This window comes from Boleophthalmus pectinirostris, unplaced genomic scaffold, assembly GCF_026225935.1.
Source record: "Boleophthalmus pectinirostris isolate CB_2022bp ecotype Guang Dong unplaced genomic scaffold, ASM2622593v1 HiC_scaffold_16, whole genome shotgun sequence".
NCBI lineage: Eukaryota > Metazoa > Chordata > Actinopteri > Gobiiformes > Gobiidae > Boleophthalmus > Boleophthalmus pectinirostris.
The window spans coordinates 1,000,958-1,021,052 of record NW_026571095.1 but is presented as its reverse complement, the minus strand read 5'-3'; the positions used below and the strand labels follow the sequence as shown (position 1 = coordinate 1,021,052).

The 20,095-nt window shown below is 40.7% G+C and overlaps 1 protein-coding gene across 1 annotated transcript in view; it reads left to right on the top strand.

Moving 5' to 3' along the window:
* Positions 1–20,095, top strand: part of atp1a2a (ATPase Na+/K+ transporting subunit alpha 2a) — a 350,773-nt gene that overhangs the window by 254,108 nt on the left and 76,570 nt on the right. Inside the window, exon 17 of the mRNA XM_055151513.1 lies at positions 15,545–15,713. Within this exon, the coding sequence (XP_055007488.1) occupies positions 15,545–15,713 (169 nt within the window). The remainder of the gene's footprint in view (positions 1–15,544; positions 15,714–20,095) is intronic.

Sequence of the window (20,095 nt, the reverse complement as noted above, 5' to 3'; positions counted from 1 at the left end):
AATAATAGAGAATAGTGTGTACAGTTCACACACCGCATCATACAGGGAATGTTGATCAGCTGGAAAGTATCAGTATGTTGGTTAATAATGAAACGAAAAATACAGATTTTGTGCCTGAGGTCAAGTGGCCACACTAACAAGAGCAAGGGAGAGGTGTATTTATGGATCAAATCAATAAATGTGGAAAGACAACAACAAGAGGACGAAGAGAGGAGAGGCAGGAAACTGTTTTAACATTTCAACAGTCCAGACCCCACACTGACAACAGTCAAACTCCAGCCGCTGAAGGAGGCAAAGGCTGAATCACAAACCACAAAAATGTTATTATTGTCAGTCAACAAAATTCACAAACTAGAAATGTGATTCCTACTATCAAAAACTTACCCTTATTTATTTATTTATTTTATATATAATGTTAGGAAACTATAAACTAAACATGATTTCATTTCATTTTTAAAGAGATGTACACAGATACTTATATCCAAACTAGATTCTCATTTGAAAGGAACTACAAAATAGACTCTTGTGAGCTTTAAGACATGTCAGGACGTTGGTACCTCCTCACAAACATATGTGGAGTTGTTTTTTGTTTTGTTTGAGTAATTCTTTCCTGTCTACATCTCCAATAGATATACTCAGTATCCCGAATAAAGCAGTATCCTGGTTATGAGAAACTGTGATACTGTTATGTAGTAGCTGGGATATTCCGATACTACCCAGGATACTGTGGCATGTATACGCAGCATCTCGGTTACTGCAACATAAATTTGAGTGTGCATGCGTCTAAAAGACAAACAAACACACCTGTGGCAATTCAAAGAGAGGATCAGGCTCCAGACAAAAATGGGCAAAAAATACCTCCTTCCTTGTAATTCCTTGTCTTACCTTGTCCTTCCTTATTCTTCCTTGTCCTTCCTCGACTTTCCTTGTCCTTCCTTGTAATTCTATGTCCTTCCTTGTCCTTTCTTGTAATTCCTTGTCTTTCCTTGTAATTCCATGTCCTCCCTTGTCCTTCTTTGTAATTCCATGTCCTTATTTGTCGTTTCTTGTAATTTCCTTGACCTTTTTTGTCCTTCCTTGTCCTTCCTTGTCCTTTCTTGTAATTCCTTGTCTTTCCTTGACTTTCCTTGTCTTTCCTTGTCCTTACTTGTCTTTCCTTATCTTTCCTTGTCCTTCTTTGTAATTCCTTGTCTTTCCTTGTCCTTCCTTGTCCTCCTTGTCGCTGACTTCTGAACTCTGAGAGTTACATCATGAGATCAACTATAAGGACCAAAGTGGAAGAAGGAGCAGTGAGGAGAAGGAGTTATGGCTGTTTTAGGTGGATCCGGATCCTCCTAACCAGCGGCGGGATTCATTTGTGTAAAACGTAAACAAATGTGCACGAAGCTGAATTAAAGGGCCCATCTCATACAAAATAAATCTTTTCACATTGTATCTTCTGCACATAAACAAGCACAATTTGGGTTTTGGAACATCCATTACACAATAGTTCTGAAATCTTAAATCACAGACCAGGAACTATGAAAGACCCACTATTGCTCATCCCCCCGCCCGTCCTGAGAAAGCACAGGCTCCGCCCTCCAAACGTGACGTAGGCGACGAGTGAGCCGCCCTTCCTCCGCCATCTCAGGGAGGGAGGGGGAGACAGGCGTGCACCCTGATAGCCGTACGAATAAACTTTTATTCATCATGGAGATACAACGCGTTCAGCCGCATGTGTTGGACCTGGAATCAGACGAGGACTTTGGAGGAGCACGAAGAACAAGCACCTCGTCGACATCAGCTGAACATTACTGGTTGATAAAGTATTAATAAACACAAGTAGATAAAATTATTATATCGTGTACACTGGAGAAGGTGGCGCGGTGGAGCGGGGGAGGTGGGGCATTTGTGAAGCGTTTTCTGCTACGTCAAACGCATCATATGTGTAGCTGCCGCGTCATCGTTGTAGCAGCTTTAGTTTGTTGTCACGTGGGAGGGTGGCAGAAATACCCTGCAATTTGTTTTAAAAAAAAATGCCAAATCAATCTAAAAACCACTTGGGCGACATAAACAAGGCCCACACATCACTCTTAGAAGGTAGAAAAGCTTGATAGAAAAGTTGATTTTGCATGAGATGGGTATGGAAGCCGAGAGGGGTCACAACAAACTCAAACACCGCAACAAATACAAATTCGACAACACAACAAAAAGCCACAACACACCAAAAAAAGCCACAACGGAAATGACCGTGGGACTCTATTTTAATGCAAACGCCGCAACAAATACAAACACCACAACACAAACGCAAATGCCGCAACACATTAAAAAGCCACAACACATCAATAAGCCACAACGGAAGTGACCGCGGGACTCTATTTTCCGACAGACTGATCAAGCGGCAAGTGAAGAAGAAGAACTACAACGTGAAAAGTAAAGGAACGGAGAAGTTGGAAACATAAGTAAAAGTAATTTATTGTTTTATCATTATTCATTTCATGTTGTAGTTCTTCTTCTTCACTTGCTGTTTGATCGGTCCGTCGGAAAATAGAGTCCCTGCGGTCACTTCCGTTGTGGGTTTTTGATGTGTTGTGGCTTTTTGATGTGTTGCGGCATTTGCGTTTGTGTTGTGGCGTTTGTATTTGGTGTGGCTTTTGCATTAAAATAGAGTCCTGCGGTAACTTTCGTTGTGGCTTTTTGATGTGTTGTGGCTTTCTGATGTGTTGTGGCTTTTTGATGTGTTGCGGCATTTGCATTTGTGTTGTGCTGTTTGTATTTGTCGCGGCGTTTGCATTAAAATAGAGTCCTGCGGTCATTTCTGTTGTGGCTTTTTTCTGGTTTGTTGTGGCTTTTTGTTGCGTTGTCGCATTTGTATTTGTTGCGGCGTTTGCGTTTGTTGTGACCCCTCTCGGCTTCCGTAGATGGGCCCTTTAAACACATTATAATCTCATGGTTGTTTGCATTTTTCCTGGTTTATTAACTATATCATTTTTGCGCCTGCACATTTCTAAGATTATGTCAAGAAATACTACAACATGTGTGAATGAAACAAAACAAAAAATCAGGAAACAACATTAGATCATAAAATAAATCGTCATTTTGAGGCGGTCCACACACAAATACAAACAACAATTTTCCTCTTTTCACTGTAAAGACTTTCTGGTCGAGTGCAAATTAAGAATCCATACGATGACATGGAAATACACATGTGTATTATATTGGTTGTCATGGCGGTAACTGGGAGTTTAAAATGGCCGCCTCTTTTCCTCCTCTGTGTCAGTTTATCTCCGAGTCCCACATTTGTGCTGAACAAAAGTGCACACAACACCGCTCTCCCAGGGCCATTCATGTACAACTGTACCACAGGAGAGAGGGAGGGAGAGGAGGAGGAGGAGGAGAGAGGGGAGAGGAGGGGAGAGAGAGTGAGGAGAAAGGAGGAGAGGGGGAGGAGTGACAGGCGAGAGAGGAGAGGGGAAAGGAAGACGAGGGGAGAGAAGGCGAGAGAGGGAGAAAGAGAGGAGGAAAGGAGAGAGGAGGAGAGGGGGAAGGAGGAAAGGAGAGAGGATGAGACAGGGAGGAGTGACAGGTGAGAGAGGAGAGGGGAAAGAGGAGAGGAGGAAAAGAGGGAGGGAGCAGAGGAGGAGACAGGGGAGAGAAGAATGGGGAAAGGAGGAAAGGTGAGAGGAAGAGTGAGGCAAGAGAGGAAAGGGGAGAGGAGAGAGGAGGAGGAGAAGTGAGGTGACAGAGCAGAGGGGGAAAGGAGGAAAGGGAGGAGAGAGGGAGGAAGAGAGAGAGGGGAGGAGTGGGAGAGGAGGAGGAAGAGGCGAGGAGAGGGGAAAGGGAGGAGGAGGAGAGAGAGAGAGGAGAGAGGAGGAGACAGGGGAAAGAAGAGTAGGGAGAGGAGAAAAGGGGCGAGGAGGAAAGGAGAGAAGAAGAGGGGAAGGAGGAGTGAGGTGAGAGGAGAGGGGAATGGAGGAGAGAGGGAGAGAGCAGAGGAGAGAAGTGGGAAAAGGAGGAAAGGGGAGAGGAGGAGAGAGAGAGAGAAGAGTGGGGAAGGGAGGAAAGGGGAGAGGAGGAGAGAGGAGGAGTGACAGGCAAGCGAGGATTGGGGATAGGAGGAAAGGGGAGAGAAGGGGAAAGACGGAGGAGAAAGGAGGAGGGGAGAGGAGAGACAGTTGAGAGAGGAGAGGGGAAGGGAGGAAAGGGGAGAGGAGGAGCGAGAGGGAGGAAATATGAGAGAGGAGGAGGAGGGAGTGAGAGGCGAGAGAGGAGAGGGGAAAGAGGAAAGGGGAGAGAAGAGAGGGGGACAAGAGAGGAGAACAGAGAGGGAGGAGGAGAGGGGGAGGAGGAGTTAGAGGCAAGAGAGTAGAGGGGACAGGAGGAAAGAGGGAGAAAGAGAGGAGGAGAGGGAGAAGGAGGAAAGGGAAGAGAAGGAGAGAGAAGGAGGAGTGAGAGGCGAGAGAAGAGTGGAGAAAAGAGGAAAGGGAAGTGGAGGAGAGAGAGGGAGGAGTGAGGAAGATAGGAAGAGGTGGAGTGACAGGGGAAAAGAGGAAAGAGGAGAGGAGGAGAGAGGGAGAATATAGAGGGAGAGAGCAGAGGAGGAGAGAGGGGAGAGAAGAGTGGGGAAAGGGGGAAAGAGGAGTGGAGGAGAGAGAGGGAGGAGAGGAGCAGAGAGTGCACAACGGGGAGGAGACAAGGAGAGAGGGAGGAGGGGGTAAGAGATCAGAATGAAGAAGAGGAGGAAGAGAGAAGAGGTGGAGGAAAGGAGAGAGGAAGGGGATGAGGAGACAGAGGCGGTGAAGGGAGGAGAGGAGACGGGAGGAAGAGAGGATCAGAGACCGACTGGAGGAGACAGATGTGGGCAGACAGAACGTGATTGTGAGTTTGATAAAAGCAAAGTGCAAGGTTAGCATGTTTTAACTGGCAATTCTGTAACAGGAATGAAAAAAGATTGTTGATAAAATGAACTCTTTTGTGCAGCTCCTGTGATTTTAGACTGGACTCAAAGAAACGGATTTGAATGAAGAAAAAAAAGGCTGCTGCAGAATACAAAACTAAATACTGGCCACATTTCCCGAATGAATTACTCTGGATTAAATAGTTTGGAATGAAAATATTCTTCTTTGAGTTGACATGGAAATAATGATTCTGAATTGAGGTTTACATGGAAAACACTTTAAATCGTCTTTATTTAATTTTGCTCAGCGTCTGAGGGTGGGGAAGGGTTCTGATTGGACAGACGCCAACATATTTACATCTAACCAGAAGATCTCAAGACATCTCAGTTTGTCTTTACTCCATGGATACAAACTTTTTCCGCAGTCGTCCCGATGATAATTGTGCAGCAGCTGGAGAATTCTCTCATCACGCTTTACGTCTGTCAGCTGAGGAGGAGAAATGAAGAGGAAGAAGACAAACTGAGTGTGAAGCTGCTCTACCTCAGCCCACTCCCACATCCCGCTCACAAATCCAAAGAGACGTGGGTGAAAGTCTGAAGCCAGGACTGGTCCGGATCACATCAGAAGGGAGACCCAATGAGAATGTGCAGAACGACAAGAATTATTCTTAAAAAGAATAAACGTTTACATCAGGGGTCACCAGACTTTTTTCTCTGAGGGCCACATTATCACTCCTGACTGTGATGGGGGCCGGGGTCATGTTGACCCTTTAACACAATTCTATGACCCTGACGATGCCGATTATATTCTTTGAAAACCACCGCGCTTTCTTTACATATCTAACTGCTCGGTGCTTATACTGAACAAAAAAATTATCAGTCGTCCACTGTTCTTTGAAAACTCTGCACTCTCTGTCAACTGTTTGTACTTTAACCCTCTCCAGGCAGGCGTTGCAGATTTGCAACAGCTAAATTCCAAGTACCTTCTTACTCCACATCCATATTTTATGAGCTTTTTTTACTCAGGAGCCTTTTTTCCCATCCATGCTGATAAACGTGGACAATGCAGACTGTGCAAGAATGACTACACACAAACGGCCTGCCAGAAGTGCAAAATATTTTTTTTGTTCACAAAGGATAAAAAAGTCAGAATTGTATATTACCACCCCATATTATAATTTTCCCCAAATATCAGATTTTTCCTGATACTAAAAATTCATTTGAGGCTGAGAGGGTTAACACTCATCATTTTTCTGTCCTTAACTGCACTACAGAACTCTGCACGTCCGAACTCTCACTGTTTGATCTCGAGCTTGTCATGTGACGAAAATTCAGCAGCAAAAATATGTCATATAATTATTTAAATATAAATATTTTTCACATAAATATCATTTTTTAAATTGAAAAAAATCTACAAAATACAAGATACAGACATGTTATTATTTGCCAAAAAGTTCTTTTAAAAAGTAGGCCATGATAACGTTTGAGGATTGTCTCATAGGGACAGTTCAAGTGGTGGGAGCAGAGGGGCTGGGGGGCCAGCAAAAGGGGCGTGGCGGGCCGGAGTTGACCCGCGGGCCTTAGTTTGATGACCCTTTATACGATCAAGGAATAAATTAATTTGGCTTTAAAATCAGAATAAAGCAATCACTTACCTCAGAATTAAGTTTAATTCCGAATAATCATTTTCATTAGGAATTAAGTGTTTACATGATCTTTTTAAAACAGAATCAATTTTTATTCAGAATTAAAGCTTTCACTATCTTCTTTTAATTAGTATATATATCTTAATCTTATTTATTTATTTTATTTATTTATTTATTCTTTCAATGTATTTATTTTATTATTTTGGTTATTAATATTATTAACACCTTACATCTTAAGTGCTCACAAGGATGTACATGTTATAATATATACTGGAATATGTATATTGCATTTGTAACAGGTAATATTTTAATACTCTTGTCTCAGGGAAAGTTCTTATGTTTTTGTTTTTTTGTGTGTGTGTGAAAATGAAAATAAAAAGTTCCAAAAAAAAAAAAAAAAAGAATTAAAGCTATAGGTAATATTTTAATCCTCTTGTCTCAGGGAAAGTTCTTATTTATTTATTTATTTGTGTGTGTGCCTGTGAAAATGAAAATTAAAAGTTCAAAAAATAAATAAATAAATAATAAATAATTAAAGCTTTCATGTAAACGTGGCAATTGTCAAGGCTAGTTTTATTAAAGGCCATGTTATAATGTTGTTCCCATGTTGTTTGAGTAACTCTTTATTATTAGTCTGTCTACATCTCCACAGGTCAAAATGTTCTGTTCCACCTTGTGATGTCATGAAGCGGTGGTTTTAAAGTGAATATCTCCTTTTAGCTGCAGTTCAGTTCAGTTTACTTTTAAAGAACACTTCAAACTGGGCTAATAGCGCTGTTTAGTGGACTGGGTGTCATTATTTGACAAGGGCACTTTCTAATGGATAATATGGATGAGAATGCTGCGGTTTAACTACAACTTTACGAGAGGCGAGTAATAAAGTCGAGGATTCGGAGTCTGGTCACGCTCTCCTGAAGTCGAGAGAAGCAAATCGGGTATTGAAGAGACCATATGGCACTATTTTCTGATCTATGTTTTACTTTTGTTTCCTCATCACAGACAGAACTGGAGTTGTGTTTTGTTTCATTCACATGTTTAACACACAAACCCTGCACATGGGGAGTTGTCTTACGGTGGTACACAGGGATGAAACGATATCCAAATCTCACAGTACGATATTATCACGATATGCATCTCACGTCAGAGTCCTGCACGGGTCTATTTTTTGGAGACCTGCCCACACCCGTACAGCACCGCACCTGCCCAGACCCGCTAACATTACACCTGTTACCCGTCCCTGCCCGTGATAATTCACACACAAATGACAAGCATTCTAACTGAAGAGTCTTATCAGAGTATGAATTGAAAAGTAAAGACTTCAAGAATTACAATCACGAAATAAAATAAAACGGTTACACTTACTTTAGTACGAACACAAATTCACAGACGAGACTCGACTGTCATCACTTCACAGGCTTTATTTACTGAGCAGAAGAAACACTGATCGAGATGCTGGACTTTTGCACCGTACACACCACGGACTGAACCAGGACTGAACCAGGACTGAACCAGGACTGAACCAGGACTGAACCAGGACTGAACCAGGACTAAACCAGGACTAAACCAGAACCAGGACTAAACCAGGACTAAACCAGGACTAAACTAAACCAGGACTTAAACCAGGACTAAACCAGGACTAAAAACCAGGACTAAAAACCAGGACTAAACCAGGACTAAACCATAAACCAGGACTAAACCAGGACTAAACCAGGACTAAACCAGGACTAAACCAGGACTAAACCAGGACTAAACCAGGACTAAATAAACAGGACTAAACCAGGACTAAACTAAACCAGGACTAAACCAGGACTAAACCAGGTCTAAACCAGGGCTAAACCAGGACTAAACCAGGACTAAACCAGGACTAAACCAGGACTAAACCAGGACTAAACCAGGACTAAATCAGGACTAAACCAGGACTAAATCAGGACTTAACAAAGACTAAATCAGGACTAAACCAGGACTAAATTAGGACTAAACCAGGACTAAACCAGGACTAAACCAGAACTAAACCAAGGCTAAACCAGGACTAAAACAGGACTAAACCAAGGCTAAACCCGACTAAATCAGGACTAAATCAGGACTAAACCAGGACTAAACAGGACTAAACCAGGACTGAACCAGGACTAAACCAGGACTAAACCAGGACTAAACCAGGACTAAACCAGGAACTAAACCAGGACTAAACCAGGACTAAACCAGGACTAAACCAGGACTAAACCAGGACTAAACCAGGACTAAACCAGGACTAAACCAGGACTGAACCAGGACTAAACCAGGACTGAATCAGGACTAAACTAGGACTAAACTAGGACTAAACCAGGACAAAACCAGGACTAAATCAGGACAAAACCAGGACTAAACCAGGACTAAATCAGGACAAAACCAGGACTAAACCAGGACTAAACCAGGACTAAATCAGGACCAGGACTAAACCAGGAGTAAACTAGGACTAAACCAGGACTAAGACCGTCAGGTGACCGCAGGTGAAAGGACCGGCACATAGCTCTGTGTCGCACGGAGCCGTCGTCCGATCGTGCTTTGTGGGCACCTGCTCCATGAGCTCGGGGTTCTCTCTCTTTTAAGTCTAAGATGAGTCCTAGTGTAGTCCCGTTTTAGTCCTGTTTTAGTCCTGATTTAGTCTTGACCCGCCCGTTTGTAATGACTACCCGCCCGCATACCCGCCCGTAAAATTCCCAACCCAGTGCATATATTTATTGCGATATTTTGAAGAGGCTAATATAATTGTGCATAAGACACTTTTTTGGTGTGAATTTCTTAAGTCATAATCCCAAGAATTCAAGTAAAAAACATAGTTCTTAGTGTTGCCTGCGCTGAATTGAATCATGGGATATGTAGTTTCTGAGGTTCATAAGCTGTTGCTACCATAAAATCATGTACTTAAGCAAAGAAATTTGAAATTTCATATATTGTGACGATACTATATCACAATATTTCGGTTATTGTTACATCCCTAGTAATAGATGAAGTGCTCTACTGTGTTTTTAAACTCCATACACCTTCACTAGAATCATTTGGATAATTTTTCAGCCTGGAATTGTCAATCTCTGCTGAACTAAAGGTAAAAAGGAGTTAACTTGAAAACTGCCACCTCATGACTAAGGGTGTGCAAAAATATTGATATATCATGTCGCTTAATTTGATACAGTATCAATATCGTTGGCTGCTGTATCGATATATCGTCAAGAGTATTGTTTGGTATATGTTACTAAATTATTTTGTTACAGCTACAGTTTTGTTGCTTGTTTAGTGGAAGGAAACTCATTTATGCAACACATTTGACATTTTCATTGTTTTAATGATTAAAATGGCTGGTTTGTATCGAATCAAAAGTGCACTGTATCGAGGTATGTTTCATATCGTTGCCTATGTATCGAGGTACATATTGTATCGTTGCCTATGTATCGAGGTATGTAACGTATCGTTGCCTATGTATCGAGGTATGTAACGTATCGTTGCCTATGTATCGAGGTATGTATCGTATCATGGCCTATGTATCGAGGTATGTATCATATCGTTGCTTATGTATCGAGGTATGTATCATATCGTTGCTTATGTATCGAGGTATGTATCATATCGTTGCTTATGTATCGAGGTATGTATCATATCATGGCCTATGTATCGAGGTACATATCGTATCGTTGCTTATGTATCGAGGTATGTATCATATCGTTGCTTATGTATCGAGGTATGTAACGTATCGTTGCCTATGTATCGAGGTATGTATCGTATCGTTGCTTATGTATCGAGGTATGTAATGTATCGAGGTATGTATCGTATCATGGCCTATGTATCGAGGTATGTAACGTATCGTTGCCTATGTTTCGAGATATGTATCGTATCGCCAACTTCTTAATGATACCAACCCTACTCATGACATCACAAGGTAGATCAGAACATTTTGACCTTTGGAGATGTAGACAGACTAATAATGCAGGATTAATAAAACACATGTGAATTAAACAAAACACAACTCCAGGTCTGTTTTTGAGGAGGTAACAATATTAGAACATGACCTAAAGCTCAAAAGACTAAAATAGGTAAAATAGGACCTTTAAAAGTGGTAAATTGCCCTGTAGTGACTGATAAATGAGTTTGGATTAAAGGACTACAGCCCTGCACATTTCAAGTCTAATATATCTTTGTACAACTACGTCTCAAAGTGCTGCTTTAAGTACAGACTAAGAACAGCTCCAGCAAAACTATACAAAAAGTACTGTAGTGAAATATTGCGCTCTTATTTTCATGTTTATAATGTAGTTTGCAGAGCTGAATAGGCCTCTTATATAATATTATTCTTTGTAATCTTTTGCAGCACAGTTGGGAATGGCCTTGTTTATGGATTCTATGTGAAATGAGAGACACAAAGAGCGACAGCAGTGTGGGGCTGATGACATTTAGAGGCTCACATACACGCTTTCGTTTGTCAGAGAGGATTTGAACAGCTACGGTAGCCCTGTTGGGACATGCTTTTGTCTAATGAGCAATGATTATATGTGAATCTATATGTTCAAAAGGAGAATTATATCACTTTGAAAAATGACTCCATTGTATGGTATGTTTTAGTGAGGAAACAAACAGGCTTAAGGGGCTCATATTACGCTATTTCCTGATTTTACAATGTTGTTTCCTCGTCATTAACAGACCTGGAGTTGCTTTGTTTCATTCACATGTATAATATTTAGGCTGAGGTCTTCTCTCAAACAGAAAACACTTGTGTCCACACAAGTTTTTGGGATCCAATCCAAAACTGATACTTGGCCTTAGTGTACTCGCCGGTACCAACACCATTCTGATAATACATAGTGTGAAGTGAAGTAGACTAAGGCTACTTAATTTAGTTACAGTACAAGAGCAATGAATAAATAAACTAAAAGTCTATTTTTAAAGAAAAAATAGAAAAATAAATTTGATTTTGAGAACTAAGTGTTAAGAGTGAAATATACCAGAGGTCTTCAACAGGGGTGTCATGGAGGTAATGCTCGGGGGTCGCAAAATCTTTGGTCGATTAGATGTTTTTTTAATATATATATTTCTTGATTTTTGAAGGATGAGGATGAACTGGTTTTCAGTGGGTTCTATCTGTTTGTTCCTTCATCACGTCTGTTTCTCTCTCTTCATTCCTTCGTCTCAAACACTTCAGCGTGGATTTTATCGTTTCTTCTCGGCTACATGCGAAGAGTTTTGTGACAGCTTCACTTTTACGCACAGTGGAACTTAAGCTCCACACTTACTACCGCGCATCGGGAAGGGGTCAGGCAACCTCATTCCCTGGGCGCATTAACCAGGCTCCACACTCTGCAGCCACCTCCTCTCAGTCCACGGAACAACTAGGAGAGGAGGTGGAGTCATGTCTTTCCTCTCGCTCCTCAGATCAGAATGACTGGAAACGTTCTGTGTCCCATATCAAACACTTGTTTGTGCGCGCTGTGGCTCTTCTCATTTAATCAGATTATTAAGAAAGTCACACTTTGAGCCCATTTTCCGTGACGTTGTTGCTCCATTGCTCGTGGCCGTCAAAAAGTCACCGCGAGCACAAAGAGCAGCTTAAACTTCAGACTTAGCTTTGGTCAGACTCTGGTTTATTTCTGTCATGGAACAAGTTTTAAACTGGAGATGGAGATAGATTCAGCTCAGGATTAAACGAATGTTAAGCGACTTCGATGGAAAACCCTCCTAGTATTGAATGTACAATTACAGAGTAGCCTTTTATACACGGCACTAGAGCCAATATAATATAAAACACACTTGTATGCCATATATAGAGTAGAGGGTCCCTGCTCCAGCTCCTCATCAGTTTGGGGGTTCAAGGCTTGAAAAAAATGTTAAAGACCCCTGACTTATACTTTTCTAATTCGTTACGTTCTACCACAGTGTTGGATAAAAACTGTTTTTGCACTCATTGTGGAAAATACAGAGTAGTATCGGATCAGTAATTTCGTCTGAGTGCTCTCCAATACTAATACCTGGAAAATGTGCAGTATCAAAGCTTCAGTATCGGTATCAGAACAACCCTAGTTCACCTTGAGATGTTATGTGGCAATACAGGAAGTGCTCCACTATGTTTTTCAACTCCACACACCTTCACTAGAATCATTTGGATCATTTCAGCTCTGGAATTGCCAATCTCTACTGAACAAAAGTTAAAAGAGGCTGTTCACTTGAAAACTACCACTGCATGACATCACAAGACTGAACAGAGCATTTTGAACTTTGGAAATGTAGACGGACTGATAATAATAAGAAAGTGTTACTCAGGCATGTGTGAATGAAACAAAACACAAGTCCAGGTGTGTATTTGAGGAGGTAACACGCCTTACAGCTCACAAGAGTCCATTTTGCCTAATATATGACCTTTAATCTCAACATTCAAAATGTATTTCTACACTCTTCTTCCTGCTGTTCAAAATGACACCATCTCAAACCACCAGATCGACTCCATATTTTAAACGCGTGATCTTTTGTACTTTGAAGTCTAATTTTAGCTGGAGGTTAAGTCCCTGAATGAGCTGTAGTTAGTGTTAATCTGCCGCACTCGTTCTATAGGTCCTCTGCACAGGTCTTTGTTCAGCCCCCTCCTCCTCCTCCTCCTCCTCCTCCTCCGCTACTGCTGCTCCTATAGACACACGTATAGAGCCCATCCTTAATTCATATATAAATTATTCCATCTGGTATATTAACTGTACCCATATCGGCTCCACTTCTGTCAGCGTGTCTTAAATTGCGACGTACATGTCCGTATATTGGGGTCGTGCTACGGTTCGCGCTGGAGTCAAGAGAATATATCTGTTTTCATTTTCTCGGAGCGACTTTGAGCAGGAGCTACGAGGAGATTCTGAATATTCATAGACGTATTAATGCTGCATCATTTTTAGTCATATTATCAGAAATACAAGTGGGACTTTAACTGTTTATTTGTTTTTATGAGAATATTGTATTGAATTAGTAGTAGTAGTAGTAGTAGCAGTAGTAGCACTAGTTGTAGCACTTGTTCTCGTAAGTGCAGTAGTAAAAACTAGTAGTAATGATTATAGTTGAAGTAAGTAGTTGTAGTAGTTATTATTATTACTAGTAGTAGTAGTAGCAGCACAGTCGTAGCAGTAGTAGTTGTAGTAGTTGTTCTAGTAGTAGTAGTAGTAGTAAAAACTAGTAGTAGTAATAATAATAGTTGAAGTAAGTAGTTAGGAGTTAATGGCAGTAGTAGTAGTAGCTACACAGTAGTAGTCATCGTAGTAGTAGTAGTAGTAGTAGCAGTAGCGATAGTTCTTGTAGTGTAGTAGTAAAAACTAATAGTAATAATACTAGTTGAAGTAAGTAATTGCAGTAGTTAGTGAGGGTAGTAGAAGTAGTAGTTGTAGTTGTAGTAGTTGTTCCAGTAGTAGTAGTAGTAGTAGTAGTAGTGTAGTAGTTGTTGATGTTGTTCTTGTACTGCATAATAGCTGAAGTAAGTAGTTGTAGTAGTAAAAACTAGTAATAATAATAATAATAGTTGAAGTAAGTTGAAATAAGAAGTAGAAGTAGTAGTAGCAGTAGTTGTTGTAGTAGTTATTTTTGTTGTATGGTATTAAAAACTAGTAGTAATAATAATAGTTGAAGCAAGTAGTTGGAGTAGTTAGTGGTAGTAGTAGTAGTAGCAGTTGTAGTTGTAGTAGTAGTTGTTCTTATAGTGTTGTAGTAATAACTAGTACTAATAATAGCTGAAATAAGTAGTTGTAGTGGTAGTAGTGCCAGTAGCAATATTTGTAGTTGTAGAAGTAGTAGTAGCACAGTAGTAGTTGTAGTTGTAGTAGCAGTTCTCGTAGTGCAGTAGTAAAAAATTGTAGTAATAATAATAGCTAAAGTAAGTAATTTGTAGTAGTTAGTGGTGATAGCAGTAGTAGTAGCCACACAGTAGTAGTAGTAGTAGTAGCAGCAGTAGTTCTTGTAGTGCAGTAGTAAAAAACAGTAGTAATGATCATAGTTGTAGTAGTAGTAGTAGCTGCACAGTAGTTGTAGTAGTAATTGTTGTTCTTGTAGTGCAGTAGTAAAAACTAGTAGTAATAGTAATAGATGACAAGTAGTAGTAGTTGTAGTAATAGTTGTTCTTATAGTGTTGTAGTAATAACTAGTAGCAATAATAATAGCTGAAAATAAGTAGTAGTAGTAGTAGTAGTAGTAGTAGTAGTAGTAGTAATAGTAGTAGTAGGAGGAGGAGGAGGAGTAATAGGAGTAGTAGTAGTAGTAGTAGGAGTAATAGTAGTAGTAGTAGTAGTAGTAGGAGGAGGAGGAGTAATAGGAGTAGTAGTAGTAGTAGTAGGAGTAATAGTAGTAGTAGTAGTAGTAGGAGGAGGAGTAATAGGAGTAGTAGTAGGAGGAGGAGGAGTAATAGGAGTAGTAGTAGTAGTAGTAGTAGTAGTAGTAGTAGTAGTAGGAGGAGTAATAGTAGTAGTAGTAGTAGTAGTAGTAGGAGGAGGAGTAATAGGAGTAGTAGTAGTAGTAGTAGTAGGAGTAGTAGTAAGTAGGAGTAGTAGTAGTAGTAGTAGTAGTAGTAGGAGTAATAGTAGTAGTAGTAGTAGTAGGAGTAGTAGGAGTAATAGGAGTAGTAGTAGTAGTAGTAGGAGTAGTAGTAGTAGTAGTAGGAGGAGTAGTAGGAGTAGTAGTAGTAGTAGTAGTAGTAGTAGTAGGAGTAATAGTAGTAGTAGTAGTAGGAGTAATAGGAGTAGTAGTAGTAGTAGGAGGAGTAATAGGAGTAGTAGTAGTAGTAGGAGAAGTAGTAGGAAGAGTGGGAGGAGGAGGAGTACGAGTAATAGGAGTAGTAGTAGTAGTAGTAGTAGTAGGAGTAGTAATAGGAGTAGTAGTATTAGGAGTAGCAGTAGTAGTAGTAGTAGGTGTAGTATTCTTGGTGCTTGTAGCCCATTGTTTTCCCGTCCATCATTTGTGAAGTCCTGGGACAAACATCAGTGTCTTGTGTGTTCATGTCCAGTGTAAAGTCCTAGTGTTCCAGCTGTGTTCCCGTGTGCAGGGCGCCATCGTGGCCGTGACCGGAGACGGCGTGAACGATTCTCCCGCCCTGAAGAAGGCCGACATCGGCGTTGCCATGGGGATCACCGGGTCAGACGTGTCCAAACAGGCCGCAGACATGATCCTCCTCGATGATAACTTCGCCTCCATCGTCACCGGCGTCGAGGAGGGTGAGTCACCGAGGGAGGATACATTTACATAATCGCCTTTTTATGGAAGTGTACGTATCCATGGGTGGAAGAGGGATGGGAAATTTGCCATACAATAAAAAAAAATAAAAATCTTATCTTTTGTTAGACTTAGACAAACTTTGTATTATTTGTTACATAAGGATGAGTTGTTGTACAGTTGTAGGGAGTATTATCTATTACATAATGGTGAGTTGTTGTACAGTTGTAGGGAGTATTATTTGCCTCCCTTTATCAGGAGTGTCAAACTCAAATTCACAAACGACCAAAATTAAAAACTGGGACTAAGTCATGGGTCAAACAAAATATTTATTGAAAAATTTCACCTACGTCTGCATATTTTCTCTTCTTGCGAGATATATAACCTTTTCTTATTAAAATAAATGCTAAATAATAGTTTTGCTAAAACACTCAATTCAGAACAAGCATAATATAAAATAATAACAAAATTTTAAATAAATAATGTCTCTATATTCTATCTGTAGCCAGCAGGCAGCTCTAATACATGTTTGATATGATCTCGCGGGCCAAATATAATTATATTGCGGGCCAAATTTGGCCCCCGTGCCTGAGTTTGACATGTCTGCTCTATAGTCTGGTGCAGTAGGTGAGTTGTTACACAGTTGTAGGGAGTATTATCTGTCCCTATATAGTCTGGTGCAGTGGGTGATTTGTTGTACAGTTGTAGGGAGTATTATCTATCCCTCTGTAGTGTGGTGCAGTGGGTGAGTTGTTACACAATTGTAGGCAGTATTATCTGTTCCTTAAGGGTGAGTTGTTGTGTAGTTGTAGGGAGTATTATCTGTGAGTAACAGTTGTAGGGAGTATTATCTGTTCCATAATGGTGAGTTGTTGGCAGTTGTAGGGAGTATTATTTGTTCCATAAGGGTGAGTTGTTCTACAGTTGTAGGGAGTATTATTTGTTCCATAAGGGTGAGTTGTTGTACAGTTGTAGGGAGTATTATTTGCCTCCCTTTATCAGGAGTGTCAAACTCAAATTCACAAACGACCAAAATTAAAAACTGGGACTAAGTCATGGGTCAAACAAAATATTTATTGAAAAATTTCAACTACGTCTGCATGTTTTCTCTTCTTGCGAGATATATAACCTTTTCTTATTAGAAATAAATGCTAAATAATAGTTTTGCTAAAACACTCAATTCAGAACAAGCATAATATAAAATAATTTAAAAACATTTTAATAAATAATGTCTCTATATTCTATCTGTAGCCAGCAGGCAGCTCTAATACATGTTTGATATGATCTCGCGGGTCAAATATAATTATATTGCAGGCCAAATTTGGCCCCTGCGCCTGAGTTTGACATGTCTGCTCTATAGTCTGGTGCAGTGGGTGAGTTGTTGTACAGTTGTAGGGAGTATTATCTGTTACATAAGGGTGAGTTGTTGTACGGTTGTAGGGAGTATTATCTGTTACATAAGGGTGATTTTTTTGTACAGTTGTAGGGAGTATTATCTGTTACAAGTTGTAGGTTGTAGGGAGTATTATCTGTTACATAAGGGTGATTTTTTTGTACAGTTGTAGGGAGTATTATCTATCCCTCTATAGTCTGGTGCAGCGGGTGAGTTGTTGTACAGTTGTAGGGAGTATTATCTATCCCTCTATACTCTGGTGCAGTGGTGAGCTGTTACACAGTTGTAGGGAGTATTATCTGTTCCATAAGGGTCAGTTGTTGTACAGTTGTAGGGAGTATTATCTGTTACATAAAGTCAAGTTGTTGTACAGTTGTAGGGAGTATTATCTGTTACATAAAGTCAAGTTGTTGTACAGTTGTAGGGAGTATTATCTGTTCCATAAGGTCAGTTGTTGTACAGTTGTAGGGAGTATTATCTGTTACATAAAGTCAAGTTGTTGTACAGTTGTAGGGAGTATTATCTGTTACATAAAGTCAAGTTGTTGTACAGTTGTAGGGAGTATTATCTGTCCCTCTATAGTCTGGTGCAGTGGGTGTGCAGGAGTGTCCGCGATGAGAGAGCATTGATTTTTGCATTAGTTTGTCACTTTAGATTTCCTCACTGTTTGTTTTATTTTAAAGGTTTTAATTGCTCAAAAATACCTTGAAAAACATGGCCTTGCCTTTCCACAGATCTGACCTGTAACTTGACCCGGCTTATGTTACTTTTCTTGAGCCTTACTGTTATCTGAGTACAGTTTTTTTGGCCTACACCCGTCTTGAAGCGTTGGTCTCGAAGCGTAACTCCCCCGTCTGCAGACTCAAGTGTCACGTGTCCCTCTGGAGAGTACAAACTCCACTTTCACAAACACGTAACGTTCATTTAAACAAGGAGTTTTACACACGCGTCTTTACGAGGCCCACCTGAGACCCCCCCTCCCCGCATTAACGCCACTGATAGCATGTTGTCTCGATGCATATTTAGAAGCTCAGATCTCCGCCGCTCCCAACAATGCAAGTCAAGTACGAGAAATCTGCGCGAGGAGCTCCGCCGAGGGTTCGCATCGCAAACATGAAAGGCGTCGCAACCGTTTTGAAATGCTAAAATCAGCCAACAACACGGAGACGAGCAGAGACGAGCATCCAGCTGTATTATTTAACAGCGAAAGTACAAGAAACGGAGAAGGATTTTTAGCTGTGCGCGTTTAGACAAATCAGACATGTGCAAAATGTGCTCTCATTCTGAAAACTGTACGCGAATGACTCAACGCTCGCCCTGTTTTCAATCATTTTGTGACAGTAATTTATTCATCCACTTCTTGCGAGCGTTCAAAGCCCGAGCAGAGGTGAGTGTGGATCCTGGCAACTTTGGTTAAGTCTGTGGTGATGTGGAGACTCTTTGTGCTGCTTTTGGAGACACAACTGACTTAACATTCTACAGCAGTGACTCATGGACTAAACCAGGACTATGCCGGAACTAAACCAGGACTATGCCAGGAGTAAACCAGGATTAAACCAGGACTTTGCCAGGAGTAAACCAAGATTAAACCAGGATTTTGCCAGGACTATGCCAGGCCTAATCCAGGACTATGCAGGCCTAAGCCAGGACTATGCCAGGTTTAACGAGGACTAAATCAGGACTATGCCAGGTTTAACCCGGACTAATACCAGGACTATGCCAGGACTAAACCAGGACTAAACCAGGACTATGCCAGGCCTAAACCAGGACTATGCCAGGTTTAACCCGGACTAAACCAGGACTATGCCAGGACTAAACCAGGACTATGCCAGGACTAAACCAGGACTATGCCAGGTTTAACCCGGACTAAACCAGGACTGAGCCAGGACTAAGCCAGGACTAAACCAGGACTATGCCAGGCCTAAACCAGGACTAAATCAGGACTATGCCAGGACTAAGCCAGGACTAAACCAGGACTATGCCAGGCCTAAACCAGGACTAAATCAGGACTATGCCAGGTTTAACCTGGACTAAACTAGGACTATGCCAGGACTAAACCAGGACTAAACCAGGACAATGTCAGGTTTTACCAGGACTATGCCGGGTTTAACCAGGACTAAATCCGAACCAGGACTAAACCCGAACCATTACTATACGAGAACTAAACTAGGCCTAAACCAGGAATACTGGGCACTATACTGGGACTAAACCAGGACTAAACCAGGACTATACACAGACTAAGACAGAACTATACCAGGACTATACCAACACTAAAGTACACTAGAACTAAACCAGAACTAAACCAGAACTGAACCAGAACTTAACCAAGACTAAATCAAGATGAAACCAGGACTACACCAGGACTAAATCATTGATTTGGAGTTTGTTAAACTTGTGTAGTTACTTTACTTTTCAGACACCAGCCATCTGTTGAAAAAAAGAATAAATTCTTTTTTTTTTTTTTTTCAATTTATTAAAAAAAAAATAAGACAAATGTTGGAGACAAATGTTGAATGTAAAATTGATTTTCCTGCCATAGTCAGTCTGGACGAAGCCAGTGCCCAGTTTGAGTCCATTATGAGTGACAGAAGAACACTTTACAAGTAGCTTTACAAAATCTGTAACTGTGGACTGAAAAATCACAATGAAGACAGTGAATCCTGTTTGTTGTAGACAGTACTGACTTCATATTTCTTATAAAATGGTGTAACAGCTGTTGTTTATGTGCACCTATGGAAATGTTAATGATGTTTGGTTGGTCAGAAAAGCTTTGGCCGCAGAAGTAGCTGTAATTTTTGAATGAATAATGCAATGTACAGGGCTTGATGAGCTTTCTGTCGCAATTAAACATTTAAAACGAAATATTAAATCTTCTGAATGGGAAAAAGTCCTCAAAATGTTCTCAGTATTAAATTCCCTGTAGCCAATTTTTCCATGTATTTGAGCAAAATGTGTCTTACCCTAGTACAGATGTATTTTATGAACAAAATA